This window comes from Phallusia mammillata, chromosome 4 (genome assembly GCF_965637545.1).
Source record: "Phallusia mammillata chromosome 4, kaPhaMamm4.hap1.1, whole genome shotgun sequence".
In the NCBI taxonomy this organism is placed as follows: domain Eukaryota; kingdom Metazoa; phylum Chordata; class Ascidiacea; order Phlebobranchia; family Ascidiidae; genus Phallusia; species Phallusia mammillata.
Window position 1 is genome coordinate 25310959 of NC_137255.1, and position 22657 is coordinate 25333615.

Consider the following 22657-nt stretch of genomic DNA (forward strand, 5'->3'; position numbering starts at 1 on the left):
GCCTGAACGGGCTTCTCAAAAACGATTCGGGTTCGGTCTCCGATTTCAGGCCCTTTTACAACTCTAACGCGGGCTACGTCCAATTCTGAAATAGGGCGATAACCCCTACAAATTGTTGGAGTACTGCTGCAATATTTACATTTATAATTGACGCGCCAAAGTGTCACATAACTAGAAAAATGATGTAATTTTTTTTAGTTTTCCTTCGCGGTTTAACGTTTGGATGCCGTTGGTAAAATTGGCAAAATAAAATACAGTGAAATCTCCAGTCTTATATATTGATGTACTTACATAAATGTTTTGTTGGTCTTGTTGTCGAAAATAGCGCAATATTGTCAAAGCCAATGAATCGAGCTTCAAGATTTCCCAGAAAATTGGCAAAAACACTAAAATTGTACAGTTGTGGCACACTTCAGAACAAGTGCGCGCATTTGTGCTCCAAGCAATTTTAAGTCAATTTTTTTGAACCGGAATAGACTATAGCTGATACGTCTACACCTGTAGGCTTTACATAAAAAAACATGTATTTCATGATCGTTTTTTGTACTAATTTTTCATGTTATATTAACGGTATAACCCGCAGGTTTATTTACTTATTTTATCAGTGCACCCTATGGTAAACAAAGTTTACGCAAAACACGGCTCCAGTTAATCAAACTTTGACTTGGCCGCCTTTAACAGCCCACCAGATCGCTTCTTATAATTGTTTGCAGCTGGCAAAACAACGATGCTTTGAAAATTATAATAGTTGACGCGATTTTAGTTACTGCGCAGTTTCAAAGATTGTGTGGTAGCTGTAAATTAGGTCAGTGGTTCTCAACTGGTGGTCCATGATGACTTTTTGGTCAGTCCACAGGCCGTTAATTGTATTTGGTGATAAACTGGAAATAACTGCATATAATTAATTAAATATTCGGAGGAAAAAAAGCTTATCCGAGTCATTGGCCATTTATTGTTAGCTGTCAGTTGTTTCATACCACTCCTCCAATTTTTGTGTTGATTAAGTCAATATTCTTGTTGTGGACGTTTTCTTTATCCTTACTTAACATGGACTGGTCCACGCTAAGTATTTAATTGAAAAGATGGTCCATGGGCTAAAACGAGGACCAATGGTTTAGATAGAAAATACACCTTTCACGCTTCAAAGTTGTGATCGTAAAAGACAAATCTTTGTGAAAATAGACAAATCGGCCAAATAAATTCGATACATCACTTATCTTTACACGTTTGTTTGAAGAAAAACAATTGTGCTGATGGTCAATCCACGCAATCTCACATCGGTTTAGCGGCTTCAATAAACAATACACAGCATCGAAATGTGAAAAATGTTCTCAATTTCTTCACTAGGCCTATACTTTTATTACCGTCGCCGTTCCAGACATTACAACTTTGCTGCTTAGTTTTACAAAACACGATATGTTACACTCGAGAAATTTACGTTTTATGGCCGCTATTGTTACCTCTGCTGTCATTTCTTCATCGATATAAAGAGGCTTTGGAAATCGCATTTCTTGCGAAAAAGCAATGGTCCCTGGGCCTGGAAGTTTCGTGCCAAGAATACCGGAAATAAACCCATTGATAAGAGCTCCGTGGACCACACGGCCAACAAAAATGCCAGTTGATAATGCAACTTTGTCGTCGAGGTGAATTGGATTATAGTCACCAGTCAGTTTTGCGAAATCCTTGAGGTCTTCTTCGCTAAACCGCCGGGTGAGGGTTACTTTTTTGCCGACTTCAAATGTACTGCATTGGCGGAATGTAGCAGTTACAGTGTTTGTAATACGATTTCCCCAGTGCAACCGCTGCATTGTACAGGAAAAATTACCAAAACTAATTTGATTTCCTTTGCTAGGTTGTCTGCAATAAAAGTGACACAGCCTAGAAAAGGGGTTTAACTGGGCTTTATAAATGCAGTGTATGTAACAGGTGTGAAGCATTCTCAATTACAATGCAATCTTAGTGTACTGAAGATACTTAAACAAATAAAACTTTTACTGGAGAAAAAAGATTTCAAGTTTTTGTTTTGAAGAAAATTGTTCCCATTTAGAATTTATGATTTGGTGATGTGTTTTTTCCAATGCAACCAAGTAGGCACATCCCAAGATGTTGAGAACCCATGGCCAAGAGAAGTTAAGATAGGAAAGTAAAATAAAGTCAGGAGTACTACCATGTGGTTTTGCTACATTGACAGAAATATGAATCACATAAAAAGAAGGAAAAAGGGCAGTTTTTGTGGATGGCAGTACTGCTCAGGTCCTAGTTGCAGAGACCCTGCCAGTGTACATACTGCATTAAATTAAAAACTGCCAAAAACTTTTAAATGAGATTCTGGCTGTCCATAAGTGTTATGTTGTGTAGCTGTGGTGCAAAAAGGTATTGCTTTTTAGGGACCCAAAGTCCTTTAACTGTTTTTGCTTGTGTTATTCATTGGGTCCTACCCGAGGAATAACTGGCAATATTATATTACCAAAGGCAGATGACTGTGGAATAAAGTATCCAAAACAGGAAGAATGTGCCATCTAAAACACAAAGTGGCAAATAAGTCAGTGTTTTTAATGTTAGTAAATACACAAGCATTTGATAAACCTGTAGGGCATTCCTTTGGTTCACCATCACCTGTTGATTTGAGTCATTGTTTGCTGGCACATTGATGGGTTGATGTTTAGGAGGAAGAGCAGTAACATTTGTGCTGCAAAAAATGTACAATAAAAACACAATAGTCTTAAGTTATGAAGTATTAAGATTTTTAGAAGGCAATTCTCCAACCTGCCCTGTTGTAACATTCTTAATCTCTTCTTTTCTTGTTGCAAGTCCATCATGATCTTTTTAGTTTGCGATTCTTGTGGTGAAGGACTAGCAGTAGAAGTTGCAGACATTTCGCGAAGATTAACTGTTCTTTTCATCTTGATATTTTTTTTGTGTTTTTTTTCCAGACAAATCACATGCACTTTATTGTTTGTATGTTGTGCACAATAAATAAGTAATTGCAAACAAAACAATAAAAAAGTAGAAACACACAGCTCTAATGTGATTCACTGTTAGTAAAATTAAACTTAAAAGTCATTTAGTTGAATTTTCAGATCCTAAAAACATTGAAAGTTTTTTTTAAGATGTACCACATATGTACCTTACCTCATAATAATACAGTTTCTCTGTTTGTTGCTTGCTTTCTTTTAGGGGCTATAATTTTTTCAACCAAAATAATACTTGATTATTGGTTTTATTTTGTAAAATAATTGTGTTGACTTGACGTAGAATAAATTGTTATTACTTTCAATTCAACAGTTGCTGACTTGCTGTTGCTGGTTTGGAAAACCTGAAAACGGTGTTTCTGAAATTATTAAAACTCCTGAACAATGTTGTTTGCCTTTATGTTTGGTAAGAAGTAAGAATCAACAACGGGCCACCAACCTAATCGATTTCCAAAAACAAGGCAGAGAAAAAACAATTCCATCACGGTTCCTTGGTCGTGGGCATTTTTGTAAACGGTTGACTGAGCACAACGATTTAATTATTTTAGGGAGATATACTACATAATTATTGATGTAGCCTACTATGGAACACTATATAAAATATACGGATCTGTTCACAAGTTTAATGATGAAAATAACGTCCCAAATAGACGTAAAAAGTGACGTGGCATTTCATTTTACTGATGATGGCATGAACATTTGCCGAAACGTTTGAACAATAAAACATGTCGCTTTTTTACGTCTATTTTGGCCGTTATTTTCATCAATAAATGATGTACTAGTTCTCAAACGTAGCAAAAATATTTATTTGGAACACATTTTAAGCGCGACAATAACAAAACAACAGAAGTATGTCACAGAAACAAACGAAAAACGACTTCAAATTTCCGGTTTGTCTTCTTCCACTATCCCTAATTCCTGAAGCAACTTTTTCTCCAACGTTAAGAAAGCCTCGTATTCTGCCTTGTGTTCTTCAGCCAAATTCTCGTCCGAATTCTGATCAGTGGGCTTGGCCTAACGAAAATAAAATAGTTGTATTTTATCCAAGAACAACTTTAAAGTTTTGGATCAATTTGGAAAACATGTGCCACAGTTTTATTTTTAGGGCACATTTCATTTAAGTCAGTCGAATTAAGATGTGTTAAAAAGTGTTTAGTCAGGTAATAATAATTAACTTGTGCAATGAATTGAAACTTACAGCGGCTTTCTTGTTATCGTCAGTTCTCTGGTTGGCGCGCATGGTAGCTCTTCTGTCAAAATACTCAATTCTCTTTGTTTCACGATCAAAGTACGCTTGTACTCCACTTTTCTGTGGTTTTCAAACAAAAGTATAAGTGTTTCTTACTACTTAGGAATTTAGTGACTTCAGCTTAGTTCAACCTATCTGTTGCTTTGGATTAAGGGTAACGCCATATCATGAAAAACATTAAAAAACAAAACAGCAACATGGGAAAGCCTTTACCTCGCTGGACGACGGGTGACGAAGATTCCACGGAATTTCAAGAATATGAAGCGTTCCAACATTGTCAGAAACAGCGATAAGATGTTGTTTCTTGGATACGACCCAGGGAACGATTTGTGTCACTTGTGCAGCGGTTACGTTTTGCACAAGAAGTGGTTCGTGCGTTCGGTCCAGAAGATCCCAGACCTGTTAACCAATATTGTATGTTGTATAAGCAGATTTATCACTTTGTGCAATCCACGTGAGTCCAGCGGTTCTCAAACTGGGGTCTGCGGTCCCTTAGGGCCACAAAAAGGTTGAAGTACATATCTAATCTTATTCGGCGTCAGTTTGTGCCACTAAATAAGTTTAAATCAAGGTAGAATTGAGAATCGACTGCTTCCATTGCTAAACAATAGCCTTTATTGCATAACAACTAACAAAAATGCACTTGTTCGCGCACAATCGTAATGTTTTTGTCTTGTCTGTGATGTCACACGCTGTCTTTGGATCAATGCTGCGTGCAATTCATAACTAGCTAAAATCCTGTAATCAACTTTTTCTGAAACACACATTCAGGCTTGAGGACCACAAGCTATTAAAATAATGGCAAAGAGACCGTTTTCAAAAAATAATAAAAAAGTTTGCGATCGGTTGCCAGAATTGTTTGCAATTCGAAAGAATAAAAGTGTTGGAACGGAATTGCAGGATTGCGCTTTTCCAAACAAATATTGGTAGTGGAGTCTGGCCTTAATCAACAGCAACATTTTTCATCTTCAAAGAAAAGAAGAAATTTATTCTCAAGTGCCCATTTTGATTTTAAAATCGCGATGTTTTAAAGGAAAGTCTGCATTAGGCCGGGCAGACTGCGGCAATTCCGAATGTCAAGGCAAACCCAAATCCAGCCCGGATTTTATTTAAACTTAAGCCTGCAAACCCAGACGAATTTCTGGACTTCACCTATTTGTATATGGTGGTAATTCCCACATTTGGGAAAAGGGTTTGGGATTAAAAACGAATGACACTAAAAAATGGAATAAAACCAAAACTACTAACCAGTGTCAACAACAACTTACACCTACGACGGTGTCCTTTTGCATAACCATTAACAGTTGAACACGATAACAAATAGTTAAACTTAGATGATGTAACTAATCTGTACCTCCACATTTCCATCATTTGTTCCAAGAAAGAACACGGCTGGGCGAGTTGTGCTCCAATGTCCTGCAGTGTATAACTTCGCTGCACATGCAGATTGTAAAATCGCACCGTTCTGAAAAGGCATCAAAGTTCAAAGGGTGATTCAAGTTTGAAACAATTTTTAAGAACGTAAAACAACCAAATTATGATTTCAGAAGAGAGGAAATTCAAAACGGCGGGCCTTTTATTTACTGCGCATCCAAAAACTACAACAAAAGAAACTTGCATAATAATTTGAAACTAGGCATCAACTTAAAGACCCATGTTTACGAAGGACAGGCCGAAACCGTAAATGTTCTGTTTGGTCGAACACCAAGCACCTAACGTTATTGCTCGGTGCATTGTGATGTAACAAACATTCCCAATTCCACGCTAGTTTTATAGCTATCCAAAGTCCCTTACACCACCAGAGGTTTATTAAGCTGTACAAGTCCCAGAAGTACGCGTTTTTTTACCATCCAACGCAATTAAAAAAACATTCATTTTTGTTCTTGGATACCTTTTCGAACACTAGTTTCGTATGTTAGCAGGTCATGAATATGTAAATTTAATGCTCGGGTCAGTTTGTGCAACTGCTCGGCCCAACCCTAATGTTTACGAATATTTCGAAATTATTTGTAAGTAGACCAGATAAAACAATTAAAATTAGGCCAATGTTGAGAATAAACTAATCCAATTTTGTGGACAACCAAGTTAATATTTTTATTTTAATATTTTACCGTTACTCCGTCCCTCCACAGACCAAACGTCCAACCTCCAACGCTGAGGATAACGTCATTAAAGAATGGATTTCGCTGTAGCGTGCACACAGGGCCGTCGTGTGGTGTCACGACCCATGAGGGCTTGGGTACTAAAATAAAAATCAGTTTTCTTCCAGTTGAATGAAATTTTTTACAGCTGATTTTTTTTCAAAACGATTACAAAGAAGTCTGAGAGAGCACTGACATAGTATGCACTGTTATATATATTTATTGGGCGCTGCTATACTTCTATTTTTACCTTTGGTATGGCAAAACTAATTTTTTTTTTTTCATCGCAGCTTTCTGACTGACTTCTTTGTTTCCAAGTCACGCAAGTTTGTAAAATGCCTTATTTCAGTGTTTGCAGAAGACCTATCCTATACTGGTCCTTAATTAATATGTTCTTGTTTCATAAGGGAGTGATGATGTCGAATAAAATATCGAAATATATATTCCTTTGCTAGCTAAAACTTGCTGGTTATGTTTTATCCAACTGTTTTACCACAAACAAATTTCGCTATATCCAACAAAGCAACGGTACAACTCTTTTAATTCGGTACAGCGCCTTTAATAGGCCTGGCGTACTAACTTATGATTTATCCTACAAACCGTATTTTTATTAGTTTGTAAAGAAATTTTGAGCAGACAAAGTGTTTTGAAAATAACAAAACTAGAGACTAGTGGATGACGAAACTGACCGTTCGGTTTTCCAGTTTCATTATCTTTTTCCATCTTGAGATCAGTGCAAACTACTTCGCCGTCTTCAGTGCCGAGAAAATACCGCGTGCTGATGCAGTCTAACGGTTTTTGATTTTTCGCTGATGGGATTTTAGCCATCCCCGCACCAGCCTCTGGTTTTCCTCCACTCGGGAGAGGAACTAAACATAAAAAAGGAAAAATGATTTTTTTTTATTTATACCCTTTTTAAGCTGCAGACAGTTTAAGCTGTATACCCTTTTTGTTAGTGATTTTCTTGTACTGGCAAACTTAAGATTCATCATTAAGTGGATTTGGTTGCACCAGATTAATTTATATGAATCTTCTGACTTTATTAAGTCACCGTAAAAGCGAATAAAATTTTTATCTTTCTTTATGCCTCCTAATTCTGGCTGTAGTGGCAATGATACTAATAAACATATATTTATAAATTTCTAATCAGAAACAAGTTGCTGTCGAAACGTCATGTTGTATACAAAAATATAACTTGCTTGTAAAAGAGGTGTACCTAAGTTTACTACATTTTTTTAATCATCTAGGATCGGAAAGCATAGGTTCAAGTCTCATTGTGGCGTTTTTGCTTACGAATGCCAAAATACCTAGCGACTATTGGGTTCAGCCTTTTCCAAATTTTATACAATCTAAATTTGCTTCACCAACCATGCCCCCAAAAATTGAAAAAAAACACACACATTACAGTTGAACAAACGTTGTGCAAATGCAATCCCGTGGTGTAAAATGTAAACACATTTTTTTTTTCAATTAAAAACAAAACTATCAAGCTTTTGCAAATGTTATGCCTTAGTATACAAATTTGATAATCATAATAGCGTACCATGATCACGGACTCCTTGTCTCTCCGCCATGCTGAACTTAATAGGGCTGTAATCACCACTGCTGTCTGTTTTCGGCATTGCGAGTTTGATCATCGGTTTCCATGACAAGTCGAGGTGCTTGAAAGCTTGAGAAACACCGAGAACTTCTGGTGCGGGCTGAAAAGTAGAAAGATTTTACCAACTTGGTATGTGGTAAGTAGTTTGTATACTGCAGGCAGTGAACACTTTTTCGACTTAATAACGTCCCATCAGTGCAGCTGGTGGCATGAAATTGGCCGTATTTGCAAGTGTAGCCAGTCGTTATTGCAGGGTCACCAAACTTTTTTCAAAGCGGACCGGATAACAATAAAAACGACACGCGAGATTCACACAGCATGGTCCTAACGCAGTTGTTCCAAAAAACATGTGTTCCACGAAACTATGATTTCTGGATCAGTAAGACTATCTTATTTAGACTCAGATTATGACACTGTTAAGTTGTAAAATTGTGTGGAATTTTAAAACATGCTCACTACTGAGCAATAAGTTACTTATTTATTCCATGATAATTAACAAAGATGAACTCGTTCACACATAATTACATGTAAGTTTTGCATTTCTGTGGTTGAACTTAATTCCACATGTTGTTTCGTAATACTTTTTCAAGTAAATTACCTTTCAACGTTATCAAGATTTATTTTTATTTTTTCGAAGTTAGAAAATTAGACTAAATGTCCTGGCGGGCAGGATATCACACCTGTTCACGTCCTGTGGCCTTCGGTGGACGAGTATCCCAAATCATCACGTGACCGTCAGTGCCGCACGTCATCAATTGACAAATCTCACACATCCGGTTTTCTACGGCTTGTCCCAATCTGTTTAGCTGTCAAAAATAACATGACAATTGAGGGGCTTTTAGGCCGATTTCCAAATACATGTCATAAAACGTTAAGATATAGAAATAGAAAAACGCATTTATTTAAAAAAAAGAACGGGTTGAAGTGTTGCTATACGTGCGTTATTATACACACACTATAAATTACTATTACTTATACAAGTTTTTAGTAAATCCCTATTCGTACTCATGTAACTTAGCACTGTTGTAGTGTATAACTTGCTGGGGTTACCACACACCCAGGTTAAAAAGCGCTGAATTATATTGGTTATACGCCACTGCAAATCGCAATATTGTTCTAAGGAACGTACAAATCAGGGAAAAACACAAAATTAAGACCAAATTGTTTCAAAAAAGCATGATCTCTGAGATTCGAACCCGCGATTTCATTTTATATAACAGGCACCTCATAGTGATCAGGAATCCAGTCTAAGGACGTGATAACATTTCTGTGACTGTGTTCGATCGCTGAGACACAACAATATCGAACAGTGGGAGTTTCAGGAGCCAGTTCTTCACCGAACATTGCCTGTAAGAAAAAATATAGTTAAGCTCGCACCGTTGCGTTAAGCGGACTTCTTTGAATACAAAATAATGAAAAGTGTAAAACGTTTTAAAAATATATTTGTGTCATGTAGCATTTAACGACTCCATGCATTCGGGGTTTGGAATAAACTATGCAGAATCGGATTACATCACGAAATTTCTGTGCGGTTAAGGTTCATGCAGTTTGGCAAAGTGTTCAAAACAGACGTGTCCAACTCTTATTATGAGTCAAATGAAATTAAAATGTAGATAGGGAACACCAAAACACATGCTGTATTGGCTTTGTTGCGTACTAATCGCGATTGTATCAAATTAATAGCTAGCAGTAAAATTCGGAAGCGATTCTAACTGCGTTGTTTGATCGCAGAAGCATAACACAGGGGTGCATTAACTTGATCAGAAACGAAGTAAGAATTGAATCGCTCGCTAGAACTGCATTAAAATTTTAGTGGGCCAAACTTCAAAAACCCGCGGGCCGCACAACTTATATTCAATGAGCCGCGTTTGGCCCGTGGACCACAGATTGAACAGCCGCTACCGCTACTTATTTATAGGTTACAAGGTCAAAACAATAAAATAACACAAAACGCGGGTGCTTTTAACTTTTCTGTAACAGTGCTTACTTATACCCAGTTTGAAACGAGGATATCCGGTATTTGTCAAAATTGTCCCGGAATTTCAACGGTAAATGTAACAAAGCCATAAAAGTATAATACAGAAAGGCTAAACAACATAAAAACACCACCGAAAAAAATATAAAAACCGATACTTGTGACACCATTGCTCGACGTTTAGGCAAAAATCATTTATTGGAACATCTATTTTCGCCACTGCTTATATCAAGAATTTCAGTTTTGATTGAAATATAATAATATAGTGATAGGCTATCCATATTGGGTCATTTTTCCAGGTATTTATGAATTTGAAACTTACAGCTTTCTTTTGGTTCGCCTTCGATGCGCTGCCCCTGCTACTGGTCAGTTTATCGGCATATTCGGTGATATCCCACAACACAAGTTGACCGTTGATGCAACCGCCTGCCACAATGTTCGGGTTGGTTGGGCAAAACTTGAAACATGTTATGTCGTCTGGACCTTCGAGAAGAAGCTGCAACAAAGGGAGAATCAAGATACCATTTGATGTGAATGTAAAAATAGGAACAGTGGGAAAATACAGTAAACTTCGGTTAATCCGGACCCGTTTGGACCCAAAAAAATTTCCGGATTAAACAAAGTTGTGCCTCAAGTTTTGTCCGAATCAGGCGGAAATTCGGATTAACCGCGGTGTACTGAACTATATGATTTTCCACCAAAACTGAATTTTGATTATTTTTAATGTACAATATAACGGCCCAAATAGAGGGTCCGTGCGACTATTTTATTTCCGATTTTTACTTTCGCCGATTGTTTAGCAAAAAAATATTCTCATAAACTAATCTAACAATTACTGTGCTGAAATATTGCTAGCACGGCCATTTTCTTTGATGTATTTTTTAAAATTAAGTATTTCGTTACAAACCAAAATGGCAAACATGTGTGGTAAAACGAAATACCGAACTTTGTTAAAACTATCAGGACAAAATATAGAGTCAAAAATAAAGGTAACAGCTGTTGTCTTAATATACCTGGGGGTGAATAGGATCTGCAAAGCTCCAGATAAGAACTAAGGAAGGGGTCATAAGTAGACGGTTTGCTTGATCAATCCTTTCGTCAAAACTGAGTCGTTGACAACAGGATACGGCCATAACGCCTTTGATCTGCAAGTAAACAAGTCTTCAGTAATATATTTTTTGTCAGGTATTTGTTGAGTTCATGACTAACTAACAGTATAACTCGCAAGCGATTCTAGTTGCAATATTATTATAGGCAGTGGTGAGATTCAAATTTTTTTGTCAGCCGGTTCTATCACAAAAGTCATATATTTCAGTCGATTTATTGACAGTAAATCCATTGACAGTAACCAGTAATGCTAACCGGTTCGCCGATCTCATAATTTTTTTTTTCACGGGGTTCGAACCCAGGACTCTCCTGGGGACGAATCCCGATCAGGGTTTTTCATGTCTGTATATGGGTCAGGCGCGCCAGACCGTTCGGCCAAGTATAAAATTTTGTGAGGGGGTTCTATACAACCAGTGCGAACCGGCTGAATCCCACCACTGTATATAGGTCGTGTTGGTCAATGTAGCCATTTAACGTCACTCCAGTTTGTTGGGAGTCACAGGCTGTAACAGCATGCCTCACAAAATCTGTTCAATGCCATTGGTGGTTGAACAAAACGTAAGCCTCACTTACCATGGGATGCCAATCAACGCAAGTCACTGTCTTGTCCTTGCTGTATTGGAGATCGGTAAAAGATTGATATTCCTGAAAAAAAAAACAGCAAAAAATTGCACATGATTCATAATGCATGCGGCTAAATCCTAAACAAAAATTAACTTAAGACTTAGAATAAAATAAAGTTATGATTTTTATCTTCTCAATGTCAATGGGGCAGCGTGCATTTATTTCTGTGCAATTTTCATAGTTTTATTTCAGTGAAAAAAATAAAATATTTGTGGTAAAAAATATTTTTTACGTGCCCATGTATTTCTTTATTGCTGAGACTTAATGCTGTAACATAAGAAAAACGACAAGGCTAGCGACAATTTTGAACAGTACAAATATATATGAGTTGTTGTTATGTGTTGTAATTCAAAAAATAACATTTCAAACATTAGATGTCTATATTGGAGGTAAAAAGGTTGTGTTTACCTTTAGATGACTGTCAGATTTGCTTCCAAAGTTAGTGTCTTCGTCACCCAGAACTCCCCAGTCATCAAAAAACACATCCATGATAATGTTTTGCTGCAAAGCTAACTCAAATCTGCACAAAATTACATAAACCATTTTTCAATAAGCTGCAGACAGTGCATATTGTCTAAAATGATTAAGTCTTTTTAGTGTATGTGGTCACAACACATTGATAGCATGAACTAATGTAGACACCAGTTTATTGGAAGTAACAGGCTAAAATGCAATGTCTCACAAATACTGTTCGATCACTGATGAGACCCGTATCATGCTTTTTCAAATAATTTAAAACAAAATGATTTTATTTTTTGCCACATATCCTATTTGTTACATAAGAAATGTCAAGTTGTTGTCTACCTGGGAAGAGCATCTTTCACAAACTCCTCAAATTCTGGTGTATCTTGGGCAGCCTTTGCTTCTTCAGCACTGATAGACCTTGGCTCATACTGGACTGAAGCGTTAACTGGATGTTTCCTAAACAATAAAATATCCAACACAAAAATAATTAGAACGACATTCAAGGGGTTATTTTAATGCACAAAACAACCCGTTTTACATTACAGGAAGTTAGATAAAGCTCTAATCTGTGAGAACCATTTGAACCCTACAAAATAATGGGGATGGGCCAAGCCAAACAAGAACCTGAGTCTTGGTACCCTGCATCGCCATTTTTGATGCTTGATGCTCGGCCGGGCAGTTGCACAAACTGACCAGAGTGGTAACTTTGCATATTCATGTCTTGCTGGTGACGTTAGGGTCTTTTGCCAGAACTAGCATGGAATTGGGAATGCTTGTGGCATCACAATACACAGAGCTTGATTGACCAAGCACCAAGCATTAATGTGAGATGCTCAGTGTTCGACAAAACAGAACATTTGTATTTAAGGCCCATTCCCAAGAAATAACAAGCAAATCCCTACCAATCGGTTTGAGAGCTTCCATCAACAAGTTCAGGCACAGCTTGTACAGCATTGTCCAGTTCAGCTTTCTTTAAGGTATAGTTTTTGTCGGAGTACGAATTGCAGGAAAGGTAGGAGGCAGATAAGCCCTGATCAGTGGACGCTGGGTCGGCATCTCGATCTTTAAACTTGAATGGTGCTCCAAATTCCCTGCGCACCCTTGATGCTCTTACTTTGATCTGAAAAAAATATTAGGGTTATTTATCAGATATTGGCAGATCAATGCTGCTCAAGCACTTTCAAGCAGTTAACCAGAATATAGGGTTTTATAAATAATTTTGTAAACTGTTGGTTAGTTGCTGTTAAGGATTTATAAAGTAAGTAAACAAAACATTCCTGGCAGGTATCTTAAAAATGTAGATTAACTGACATATGAAAAAGTTTTTTAACAAACTATTTTTTTTTTGAAATTTTAACAGAAACTTTGACAGTAGCACATTCGTTTGTTTTCAATTAATTTTGCTGTCATTTACTGTTGATATCTACAAAATATGGAGTGCGTCTGTATTCTGACCTTTGGTCTTGTGTCCATCACCATTTCATCCTCAACCTCCACTTGACTTCCTTGTGGAATCCAGTCCTTGGCTTCAGGTGGTTTGTAAACATAAACTTCATCCTCACCAGGTGCTTTCCCAACAACTGCACCTTCTACAAAACATATTTTCTTGTCGGTTGACTGTGAATAACTTATATATATATATGTAAATGTTTTAGCTTATTAGCATCCATCCGTTCTAGTGATACTGTATTTAATTTTCAAAATACTAAATTCTCCACAAAGGGAATTAATTTTAAAGGCAACTAATTGGCAGCCAAGATGGCGAGTGCTTAGTGCAGTGGTTCCTAACCTGGGAGAAATTCCGTGATGGAAGAAATTTGCTTTAATTTGTTCATGTGGTTTGTAAATAGACACTTAATGTCTTAAAATATAAGTTGATAAAAGACCTAATTTGAAATGATCTTTGAGTGGTTTAGCATGTACTATAGTATATTGGGATGGAATGAAAATGTTTTGAATTGTTGAGGGGGAAAAAGGTTGGGAACCACTGGATTAGCACAATGCCTTGTGTCCCTTAGGTTGTGGGTTCTATTCCTGAAATCAAACATAAAAAATTAACAGACTTGCAATAAAAACAGGCAACTCGACGGCAGACTCATTGTGAGCATAACGCATTTAGACCTTAGCGGACAAGTGTTTTGTCCACCAGGTTGCATATTTAACAAATTTGTAATTCAACTGGTGTAATGCTAAACAAAATACTAGTTGTTTTTCAAGAACTTGTATTTTTGCTGATGTTTCGCCAACTAGAACTACAACAACTAGAACGGCTTCTTCAAAGCAATATATGTTATACATTTTCATCATATCCCACTGCTATTGTGCATTTTCGCTTATGTGCTCACAATATATCATTCATTGCTCTGAAGGAGTCCTACCGTTCTGGTGGGTGACCTTGCCTACCCAGTAAAGTTAAAAGTGAAACAAACAAACAAGTTTGAAATAACCTGCTGCTGTAACTTCCTCATCTTCTGGGGTTTCAGGTTGGATAATTTTATTTTTTGACTCTTCAGTGATGCAAAGAAAAAAGTTTTGCCCATACTTGAAATCTGGATCATATGAAATGAGAAGTGTTTCCCCTGGGTAATCCTGCAACATGGGTAAAGGTTATATAATGCAGACTGCTACTACTTTCTTATAGGTAGATAGTTTAAGACAGTGGTTCTCAAAGTATGGGTCGCGACCCAAACATGGGTCGCGCAGGGTCAAAAAATGGGTCGCGCTATGGTGACTCAATTCTGCCCAAACTAACTTTTTGTATTTTATTTTTAAGTATTTTTAATTCTCCATCATGACTGAATTGTGGCTTCATCTCAGTAACCTGGAGTATTGCAGCATAAGTAGTTTTCTGAGAGTTTTAAAGGCAGCCAGCTGCAGTACAGCCATAGCCAACTACAGCCTCAATCGACCACGTTGTACAGTAAAATGAACCAATTATTACAACATACAGACAATAGCCTTCCAATTTTACTGTTATGCATATGGCGATTGTGACGTCATAGCACGGGAAACAAGAGACAAGTTAATCTTGTGAAACTGAACTTGGAGATGTAGCAGTTAGCGTTCAAGGACGTGTGTATTCAGACAAGGAAAAAAATACATATTTTGTTGTTTAAAGCTTGGGTCGTGAGATGTTTTAAAACTCAGATTTGGGTCGCGCTCAAAAAAGTTTGAGAACCACTGGTTTGAGAAGATTGTGTTCAATAACAGCAAGACATTTTTGTGTTACTACCGGCTTATTAAATGGTAACAACTATTTCAATTCAAATTGGTTGCAAGTCAAAGCAATCAGTGTATATGCAAACTTGCAGTTACTGCTTAGCATTGTGTGGGGTTGCATGAGCGTCATTGGCAATTGCACAAAAATGCAGGAAAAGTCAACGAATAGATAAGGACACTTCTGTGAGCTTCATATTTGCATGTAATAATACATTTCACATATATATATATATACGGTCAGAAACAGTTTATTGTGCCATGCAATACCAAAACCTATGTTTGTCCGAATTAATAATAAACCTACCAGCACTATTTGTTTTACAGGATGAAAATCTGATATGGCTGCTCTCATTTTCATATCTGTGATAATATCTTCTTTCTTTATTAATTTGAATGGTTCATCTTCAGTGACATGCTCATCGCATATGCAGGAAAAGATTTCCTGTGTTTTAGTGGCCATAAAAAGAGGCACAATGTCCTTGGGTGGAATTCCTGTAATACATATATTTTAAAAAGAGCATCCAATTCAAATTGCAATGCACAAACAGAAAATATGTTGAATCTAATTAGTGCTAATACAGTACATTTAAACTTCAAACTAGAATCTCCCAGCTCATTGCTTGGTGGATGAAGACGACAATGAACGTTATGTATATGTAGGTGAGATATATTTATGTTGAATTGATAAGGATAAATGGCTTGATGATTTAGTAAATGAATTAATCAGTGATGGTCCAATCTGCAGAACATGGCAGTTCCCGACAAGATCTCGCGCGTGCAGGACCTACATGTCCCGCATGCGCACATGCACGACCCGTAAGTTTGTGTGCAAGGCCAATTTCAGCAGGCCCAAAGCAAGTAAAAGAGGTCAAGACAGACCAAACAAATGCCTTTGGTGCAACAATTTGCATGTGCAACCCCCAAAAAATCGCATGCAAAATTTTTTTCTATTACTGATACGACAAAATGTGCATAACACTAGGAGAATATCATTCTTACCTTCCATATTGTGAGCAGGAATAGTAAGATGTGATTGTTTCGATTTTGTTGCAGGCAAATCTAAACATTTTTTTCATCATGACGATTTGTTTGCAAAACTACTGTTAATATGTCCGAGTCTATTTTCTAACATTTTTTTTCAAAATTTTTATTGCAAATCCATAAAAATTACAAGATCAAACGTTCTGCAATTTACCTGGTTTGGGGCTCTTTTTTCCGCTTCCCTTTCGACTTTCTGATGGAGTTGGCGAACGCTTTTCGGCATCAGCCATTTTTTTTCGCTTTGTCGTTCACTGTTCTTTCGGAAGTTGTTATTTGCTATAGTTTCAGACTTTCAGTATAAAACCAAAACAAACAGAAAAAAGTTGAATCAATTTTCGTTACTAAGGCACTGGCTTATGTTACTGTGCAGCGCTTGGTGGCAGTATTTTCACTTTTTTCAAAAATGGGGACTCTGGGAAAATAATATTGCACAATTTACCCAATTTTTACCACAAAATAACTCTTCCATATTGTTACAGAAACTCCCAAATTTCCTATTTTAAAGCATTCAATAACGTTTTGCTAATCTAAATTGATATTTTTTAGACTTACACCATAGTGCTCTATGCTCGCACATTACAAATAATATTATGCAAACAGGTATTCAAACTTAATGAGGCAATAGGATATGATGTAAAAATAAATGTCGTGTCAAAAGTTACAATAATGTCGAAGTGCAGGACACACCCACCAACTGTATCCAATAGTTTTGGGACGCCTTGTTGGAGTTTATTGAACCAGAACGATTCCAGCAATACAGCATATGGAACGGAAAACTTCATAGCTTTGCATCAAACTTTGGCATAACATGAATATAACGTTTTGCAAGACTTTTCGAATTGCAGCCATACGTGCAGGTGCATGTAACAAGGTTAGTAAAAGCTTATCGAAAATTTGTGGTCATAACTTGGACACATAAAATATATTATTTACTATTTTGATCCTTGTTTAGCTTTGTAAATTTTCCACAACTGCTGTTCGCAATGCTACATTCTATGACGATTTTGATGCAGCTGTGGCAGATGTAAACAACGGATCGAAACTGTTGGTTGGGGGCTTTGGACTTTGCGGGATACCAGAAAATTTGATTGGGGCACTGCTGAAGAAAAAGTCGAACAACTTGACAGTTGTAAGCAACAATGCTGGGTATGTTAATCTGACTTCATTATTCCAGTATCAATAAAAGTTGTCTATTTTTCATTTCAATCTGATTTTGTGATAAAAACATTTAATTGTGTCCATATTAAACAACTATAATATTACCTGCCAAACTTGCAATAAGATTTTAAAGTTTGAATTGGTTTAATTTGTGTCAGCCTAATTAACATTATTTGCAAATTCGAGCAATTGCAAGGTGGAGATATTCACCATTTTACAAAAACTGAGTTCGTTTTTTAGCAGTAACTTGCAAACAGTTTGGCATCAAAACATTAAAGTAATTTCCCCATCAAAATTTTAAACATAATGCTCCATGTTGCAGAGTTGATGATTTTGGGCTTGGGTTGCTCTTAAAACAAAAACAAATAAAGCGCATGATTTCATCTTATGTTGGGGAGAATGCTGAATTCGAAAGACAATACCTTGCTGGAGAACTAGAGGTACAAATAAAAATTTGTTTCTTTAACCAGCTGATACTAGACCAAATAGTTAATTGGTATTCTAAACATACCTGCAAGCTTTGAAATTATATGTATAAAGGGCACAATATATAAACTAATAGGATTGTGAATGTAATGTTGCTGATTTTTTCAGGTAGAGCTTACACCTCAAGGAACTTTAGCTGAGAGGATTCGGGCAGGTGGTGCTGGGGTCCCAGCGTTTTTTACCCCAACCGGATACGGAACATTAATACATCTGGGAGGTGCCCCCATAAAATATGACAATCAGGGCAAAATTATAGAGCAAAGCCAAGAGAGAGAGGTATAGTTTCTAATATTTTATGTTTATTGCTTTTGGTAATCCCTGAAATAGTCAATAGATATGCTCAACACAATTTAGGTAACACCTCTTTTTTGGCATTTTAGGATTTAAATATTTTTGCATTGTGGCATTTCGTAGATAAAATGGTGCATTATTCTTAATTGGACGTAACTATAAAACATATTGTTTTTGCCAGACATATAAACCAAATAAAAATCTTTTGTGGTTGTATTTTATCACCAATACTTGAACGTCTTATTCTGGTTGCCTTTGTCTGGGTAGAAAATGCTGTGTTTATTATGTTTTGCCATTTTTTTTTACTTTTATCTGATCTTCACTGCCTGTTTTGTAGTAGGCAACTTAAGTGCCATTAGAGTAGAGGTTTTTACATTTTTGTTGTCATTTTCGTTTATGGTTTTAGGCAAGAAATTTTGATGGACAAAACTATGTGATGGAACGAGCTATTACAGGAGATTTCGGTCTTATTAAAGCGTGGAAAGCTGATAAGTCTGGAAACCTTGTGTTTCGAATGACAGCACAGAACTTTAATGCACCAATGTGTAAGGTATGAAAGTTGACCCAAAGATATGATCAGATTTATAACTTTACCCTTACACAAAGGCTGCCAGAACCACCATAGTAGAAGTGGAGGAGATTGTAGAGAATGGTGAAATTCCTGCTGAACATGTTCATGTTCCTGGAGTTTATGTGCAAAGAGTTATTAAAGGATCAAAATATGAAAAACGTATTGAGGTAAGCACGGTTTCAATTCCTCACCCCCAGTATACATATACTGTATGTAAATGTAATTTTGTTTTCACTACCTGCTAAAGCAGTGGTTCTCAACCTATTTTGCTTTGCGGCCCACTTTAGAGGTTTTCTAACACAACGCGGCCCATTTGCAAACACCTGCTATCATAATATGTTCATTGTGCACTTACTATCAAACATCACTGTAACAGTTCGGATTTTTGCTGGAAAACTCTTAAAATTATGGTTATGGCTTATGTCACCAAAAACAGTTTTTTATATTAAAAAAGCCAAAAACACCATCATAGAAGTATATATTTGCAAATGCTATGGCGCCTATTCCAAATCCAACTTTTGTGTGAGTTACTGTGCTAAAAAGAAGTCACAGGGAAAGTTTGTGTAAAATCTTTCTGAGTTGGCTTGCGTCGACGCCTGCTTGGCAACCTCTTTGGGGGTTGCGTCCCCGAGGTTGAGAAACACTGAGTTAAAACTGTTAATTAAAAAAACTTTAGGACATATTTAGTATATTTATTGACTGTAGTATTTAACACTGCAAACAAAATTTCTTATTACAGCGCTTAACTAACTATAAAGAACCTGACAGCCAATCACAATCGACAAATCCCGCAGCTCAAATGCGAGAACGAATAGTTAGACGAGCTGCAATGGAATTCAAAGATGGCATGTACGCTAATTTGGGAATTGGAATGCCTATGTTGGCCAGCAACTTTATCCCAGAAGGAATGAATGTGACTTTGCAGAGTGAAAATGGAGTTATGGGACTGGTGGGTCAAGTTGTTATACTTTTCACTTTTAAACATGAATTATTATCAACATTTGCAAACAGTGCTTTGTGCTCTACTAAACTTGATGAAAATTTTAGGTATAAAATGTAGGTACTTTAGAAACTAAAAAAAATATGTTTTTTACCCTCACTTAGCACATAAATATAGTTGAATTTGTTTATGTAAGAGAAAACTTAATGTTGTGCCTTAATTGTTTAATTTTTTTCTTTCTTACACAATTTGCTCTAAGCTTAAACCTACAGTATCTTGTTTGAAATCCCTAAGCTTTAGAAATATCAGTTGAAATGCTCTGTCCTAGTAAGTTTTGCACAGTAAATTTAAAAAATACATTTAAAAATCAAATTTTTTTCAGGGTCCATTTCCGAAAGTTGGGGAAGAGGACCCTGATTTGATCAACGCTGGAAAGGAGACAGTCACAGTTGTACCTGGCGCATCATATTTCTCAAGCGACAACAGTTTTGCAATGATTAGGGGTGGACATATTGATCTGACTGTACTTGGTGCAATGCAAGTGTCGCAATTTGGTGACCTCGCAAATTGGATGATACCAGTAAGTAATCTTACTTTCGCTAACCTTTTTGCAGTAGGTGGGGTTTGTACAGCATAACTTTCAGCAATATTATATTAGCCACAGTTTTTACTTGCTTTACTTTTGACTATGGGATGAGTGAGTAGTGCTGCCATGCTGTAAATATTTCGGTTATGCTTGTAAAATGCTAAAAACATTAGCTACTGTTATTTAAAGTTTGACGAGCTTCAGCCACAGAAAGGCACAGGTCATGAGTTCAAATCCCACCGCATGCTACATTTTTCTACCTACGCCTTTCCATACGTGGCAATGCTTTGTGACCAGCTGCGCCCTGGCATATTATGATTTGTTTTTTAATTGTGAAAATCTGGCCCTATTTTATTGCTTCAGTTAATAAATGTACAGCCATTTAGGAAACAGAATGCACAGTCACTATTTTAAGCTGTTTCAAATTAATTTGACTTCAGGTTTTGTTGTTTCTTCGCAGGGAAAGATTGTTAAAGGAATGGGTGGCGCAATGGACCTGGTTGGCAGTGCCAGGACAAAAGTTGTAGTTACTATGGAACATGTAGCCAAAGGTGGAAAACACAAGATCTTGCAGGAATGCAATCTACCATTGACTGGAACGAAATGCGTCGACACAATTATAACAGACAAGGTCAGAATTACAATAAATGCTGGTGATATGTATAGTTTTGTGTATTTTGACAAATCTAAAAACCCAACTATGGTATTTGCATCAAAACACATAAGTTTTTTTTTGAAAGCATTAAGCCAATAAACAATAGACTGCAGACAGTGCTCACTGTTTGACCTACCAGCTTTACTGATGAGACCTTATTAGGTCGAAACAGTGTGCACTGCCTGCAGCTTATCACATATGCATTTCATTTTAACTTGTCTGCTTTGCAGGAATCAAATGTTGTTGAAATGACTTTTTGTGTTGCAGTGTGTATTTGATGTTGACAAAGAAAAGGGACTGATTTTAAAAGAAATCGCTGAAGGACTAACTGTTGACGACATCAAAGAAGCTACAGGCTGCACTTTTCATATTTCACCAGACATTAAAACGATGAGCCAAATTTAAATTAACCTTTTTATAATAAAATCGGCATATTACACTATAATAAACTAACAGACCTATGTGCCTTGTGTTTGCACAGTATAAAAACAGTTCATATTGGAACATTATTGCTGTAAAATTCATTTCAATAGAGGTTATACAGGCCAGTTTTCGTGTCTAATATTTTTCGCTACACAATCAGTGTTCAACTATTGCCATTGCCTCTTTGGAACCAAAGTCTGTAAATAATAATTCGTTTTATTTTACCTGTTAGCAATGAAAAAATGATCTGCTTTGTAGTTTGAATTTCAACTTCATCGGTCTGTACTCATCTTTTACATATGTTGCATTATTTTTAACTGTATTTAATGCAAAAGATCATGTTGGTAAATAAAGACGTCTTTCACTTTATTACTGTGTGTTTTTATTAAAAAGGTAGAATAAAAGATAAATAATAAAAATTATATTATCGATGACATCATGTAACAGGGGTAGGCAAACATGCATACTACGATTTGTACACAAGGTGATTAGCGCCAAGTGATTTACAAATTGAGGACATTTTAATTTGGGAATTTCCCTAACGACGCTATATGAAGTCTTTTATTCTGCTTTAGGGGAATTTCCTTATATATGTACTTGACCTCACGCAAATACTAATTTACACGTATAGTTATTCGTTGCCTATTTCATTACCAATGCGAAACGTCGCGTTAAGCGGCAAAGTGCTTTGTCCAGAATTGCAAGCAGGCCAAAACCCGAAAGTAAAAGGCAGAAACCCAGTCCAACTGGCAACTTGGGCACTTTCTACAGCCCAAGTCGCCAAGGTGAGCGCCATAAGCTTCTATCATTACCCTTTATTTTTTATTTATTTTTTTTTTTTTTTTTTTTATCATTACCCTTTATCCAATTCACAAAAGGCGTAATTGATTTTAGCGAAACCTTGTAATTTCTAGATATTGGCGCTGCTATCTAGCTTACTCAGCAAATCTGTAGCTGTAAGACAAACTTAACCTTCACATGATCAAAATAGGATCGCTGCTTCAAAAACACGAACCGGCAACAACTATTAACTATGAGGATTGTTAAACGCCTTTCTGAAACGGCGACCCACCCGTTAAAGTGCAATAAAGTTGTTTACTATAGAAGGAATATATATACCAGGCATTGGCAAATTACAAATTACGTGTACCTTA

General features: G+C 36.6%; 4 protein-coding genes across 4 annotated transcripts; 1 reads left to right on the plus strand and 3 right to left on the minus strand.

The window, feature by feature from the left end:
• Nucleotides 1-1125: 1125 nt before the first annotated feature.
• LOC145223169 ((R)-specific enoyl-CoA hydratase-like) lies at nucleotides 1126-1945 on the minus strand. The gene has a single exon (XM_080089526.1). The coding sequence runs from the start codon at nucleotides 1935-1937 to the stop codon at nucleotides 1350-1352; it is 588 nt and encodes a 195-aa protein (XP_079945652.1). The 5' UTR covers nucleotides 1938-1945; the 3' UTR covers nucleotides 1126-1349.
• On the minus strand, nucleotides 1853-3098 carry LOC145223173 (SOSS complex subunit C-like). The gene is made up of 3 exons (XM_080089529.1): nucleotides 2767-3098; nucleotides 2587-2689; nucleotides 1853-2519 (listed from the first exon to the last, which is right to left on the minus strand). Exons 1-3 carry the CDS (start codon nucleotides 2901-2903, stop codon nucleotides 2421-2423), a joined length of 339 nt encoding a protein of 112 aa, XP_079945655.1. The 5' UTR covers nucleotides 2904-3098; the 3' UTR covers nucleotides 1853-2420.
• Nucleotides 3099-3760: 662 nt separating this feature from the next.
• LOC145224606 (dynein axonemal intermediate chain 3-like) lies at nucleotides 3761-16745 on the minus strand. Its single transcript, XM_080091141.1, has 20 exons — nucleotides 16548-16745; nucleotides 16352-16411; nucleotides 15657-15844; nucleotides 14581-14722; nucleotides 13589-13722; nucleotides 13036-13253; nucleotides 12473-12589; nucleotides 12077-12188; nucleotides 11618-11689; nucleotides 10951-11082; nucleotides 10260-10433; nucleotides 9187-9309; nucleotides 8643-8768; nucleotides 7906-8062; nucleotides 7052-7231; nucleotides 6333-6463; nucleotides 5576-5686; nucleotides 4435-4620; nucleotides 4171-4281; nucleotides 3761-3986 (listed from the first exon to the last, which is right to left on the minus strand). The coding sequence occupies exons 1-20, from the start codon at nucleotides 16621-16623 to the stop codon at nucleotides 3852-3854; spliced, it is 2685 nt and encodes an 894-aa protein (XP_079947267.1). The 5' UTR covers nucleotides 16624-16745; the 3' UTR covers nucleotides 3761-3851.
• Nucleotides 16746-17008: 263 nt separating this feature from the next.
• LOC145224800 (succinyl-CoA:3-ketoacid coenzyme A transferase 1, mitochondrial-like) lies at nucleotides 17009-21872 on the plus strand. Its single transcript, XM_080091379.1, has 10 exons — nucleotides 17009-17264; nucleotides 17346-17539; nucleotides 17874-17991; nucleotides 18146-18313; nucleotides 18735-18878; nucleotides 18935-19066; nucleotides 19639-19848; nucleotides 20222-20419; nucleotides 20886-21056; nucleotides 21348-21872. The coding sequence occupies exons 1-10, from the start codon at nucleotides 17202-17204 to the stop codon at nucleotides 21483-21485; spliced, it is 1536 nt and encodes a 511-aa protein (XP_079947505.1). The 5' UTR covers nucleotides 17009-17201; the 3' UTR covers nucleotides 21486-21872.
• The last annotated feature ends 785 nt before the right edge of the window (nucleotides 21873-22657 follow it).

Excerpts from the sequence above, each read along its gene's own strand:
- LOC145223169 (XM_080089526.1), bottom strand. The coding sequence starts at position 1,937 with ATGCTTCACACCTGTTACATACACTGCATTTATAAAGCCCAGTTAAAC.
- LOC145223173 (XM_080089529.1), bottom strand. The coding sequence starts at position 2,903 with ATGAAAAGAACAGTTAATCTTCGCGAAATGTCTGCAACTTCTACTGCT. Across the intron at positions 2,690-2,766 it reads AGAATGTTACAACAGGGCAG|CACAAATGTTACTGCTCTTC; the intron begins GTTGGAGAATTG and ends CATTTTTTGCAG. Across the intron at positions 2,520-2,586 it reads ACCAAAGGAATGCCCTACAG|ATGGCACATTCTTCCTGTTT; the intron begins GTTTATCAAATG and ends TTTGTGTTTTAG.
- LOC145224606 (XM_080091141.1), bottom strand. The coding sequence starts at position 16,623 with ATGGCTGATGCCGAAAAGCGTTCGCCAACTCCATCAGAAAGTCGAAAG. Across the intron at positions 16,412-16,547 it reads AAAAAAGAGCCCCAAACCAG|ATTTGCCTGCAACAAAATCG; the intron begins GTAAATTGCAGA and ends AAAAATGTTTAG. Across the intron at positions 10,434-10,950 it reads CAGATCCTATTCACCCCCAG|CTTCTTCTCGAAGGTCCAGA; the intron begins GTATATTAAGAC and ends CCTTTGTTGCAG.
- LOC145224800 (XM_080091379.1), top strand. The coding sequence starts at position 17,202 with ATGAATATAACGTTTTGCAAGACTTTTCGAATTGCAGCCATACGTGCA. Across the intron at positions 19,849-20,221 it reads AAAATGGAGTTATGGGACTG|GGTCCATTTCCGAAAGTTGG; the intron begins GTGGGTCAAGTT and ends AATTTTTTTCAG. Across the intron at positions 20,420-20,885 it reads TCGCAAATTGGATGATACCA|GGAAAGATTGTTAAAGGAAT; the intron begins GTAAGTAATCTT and ends GTTTCTTCGCAG.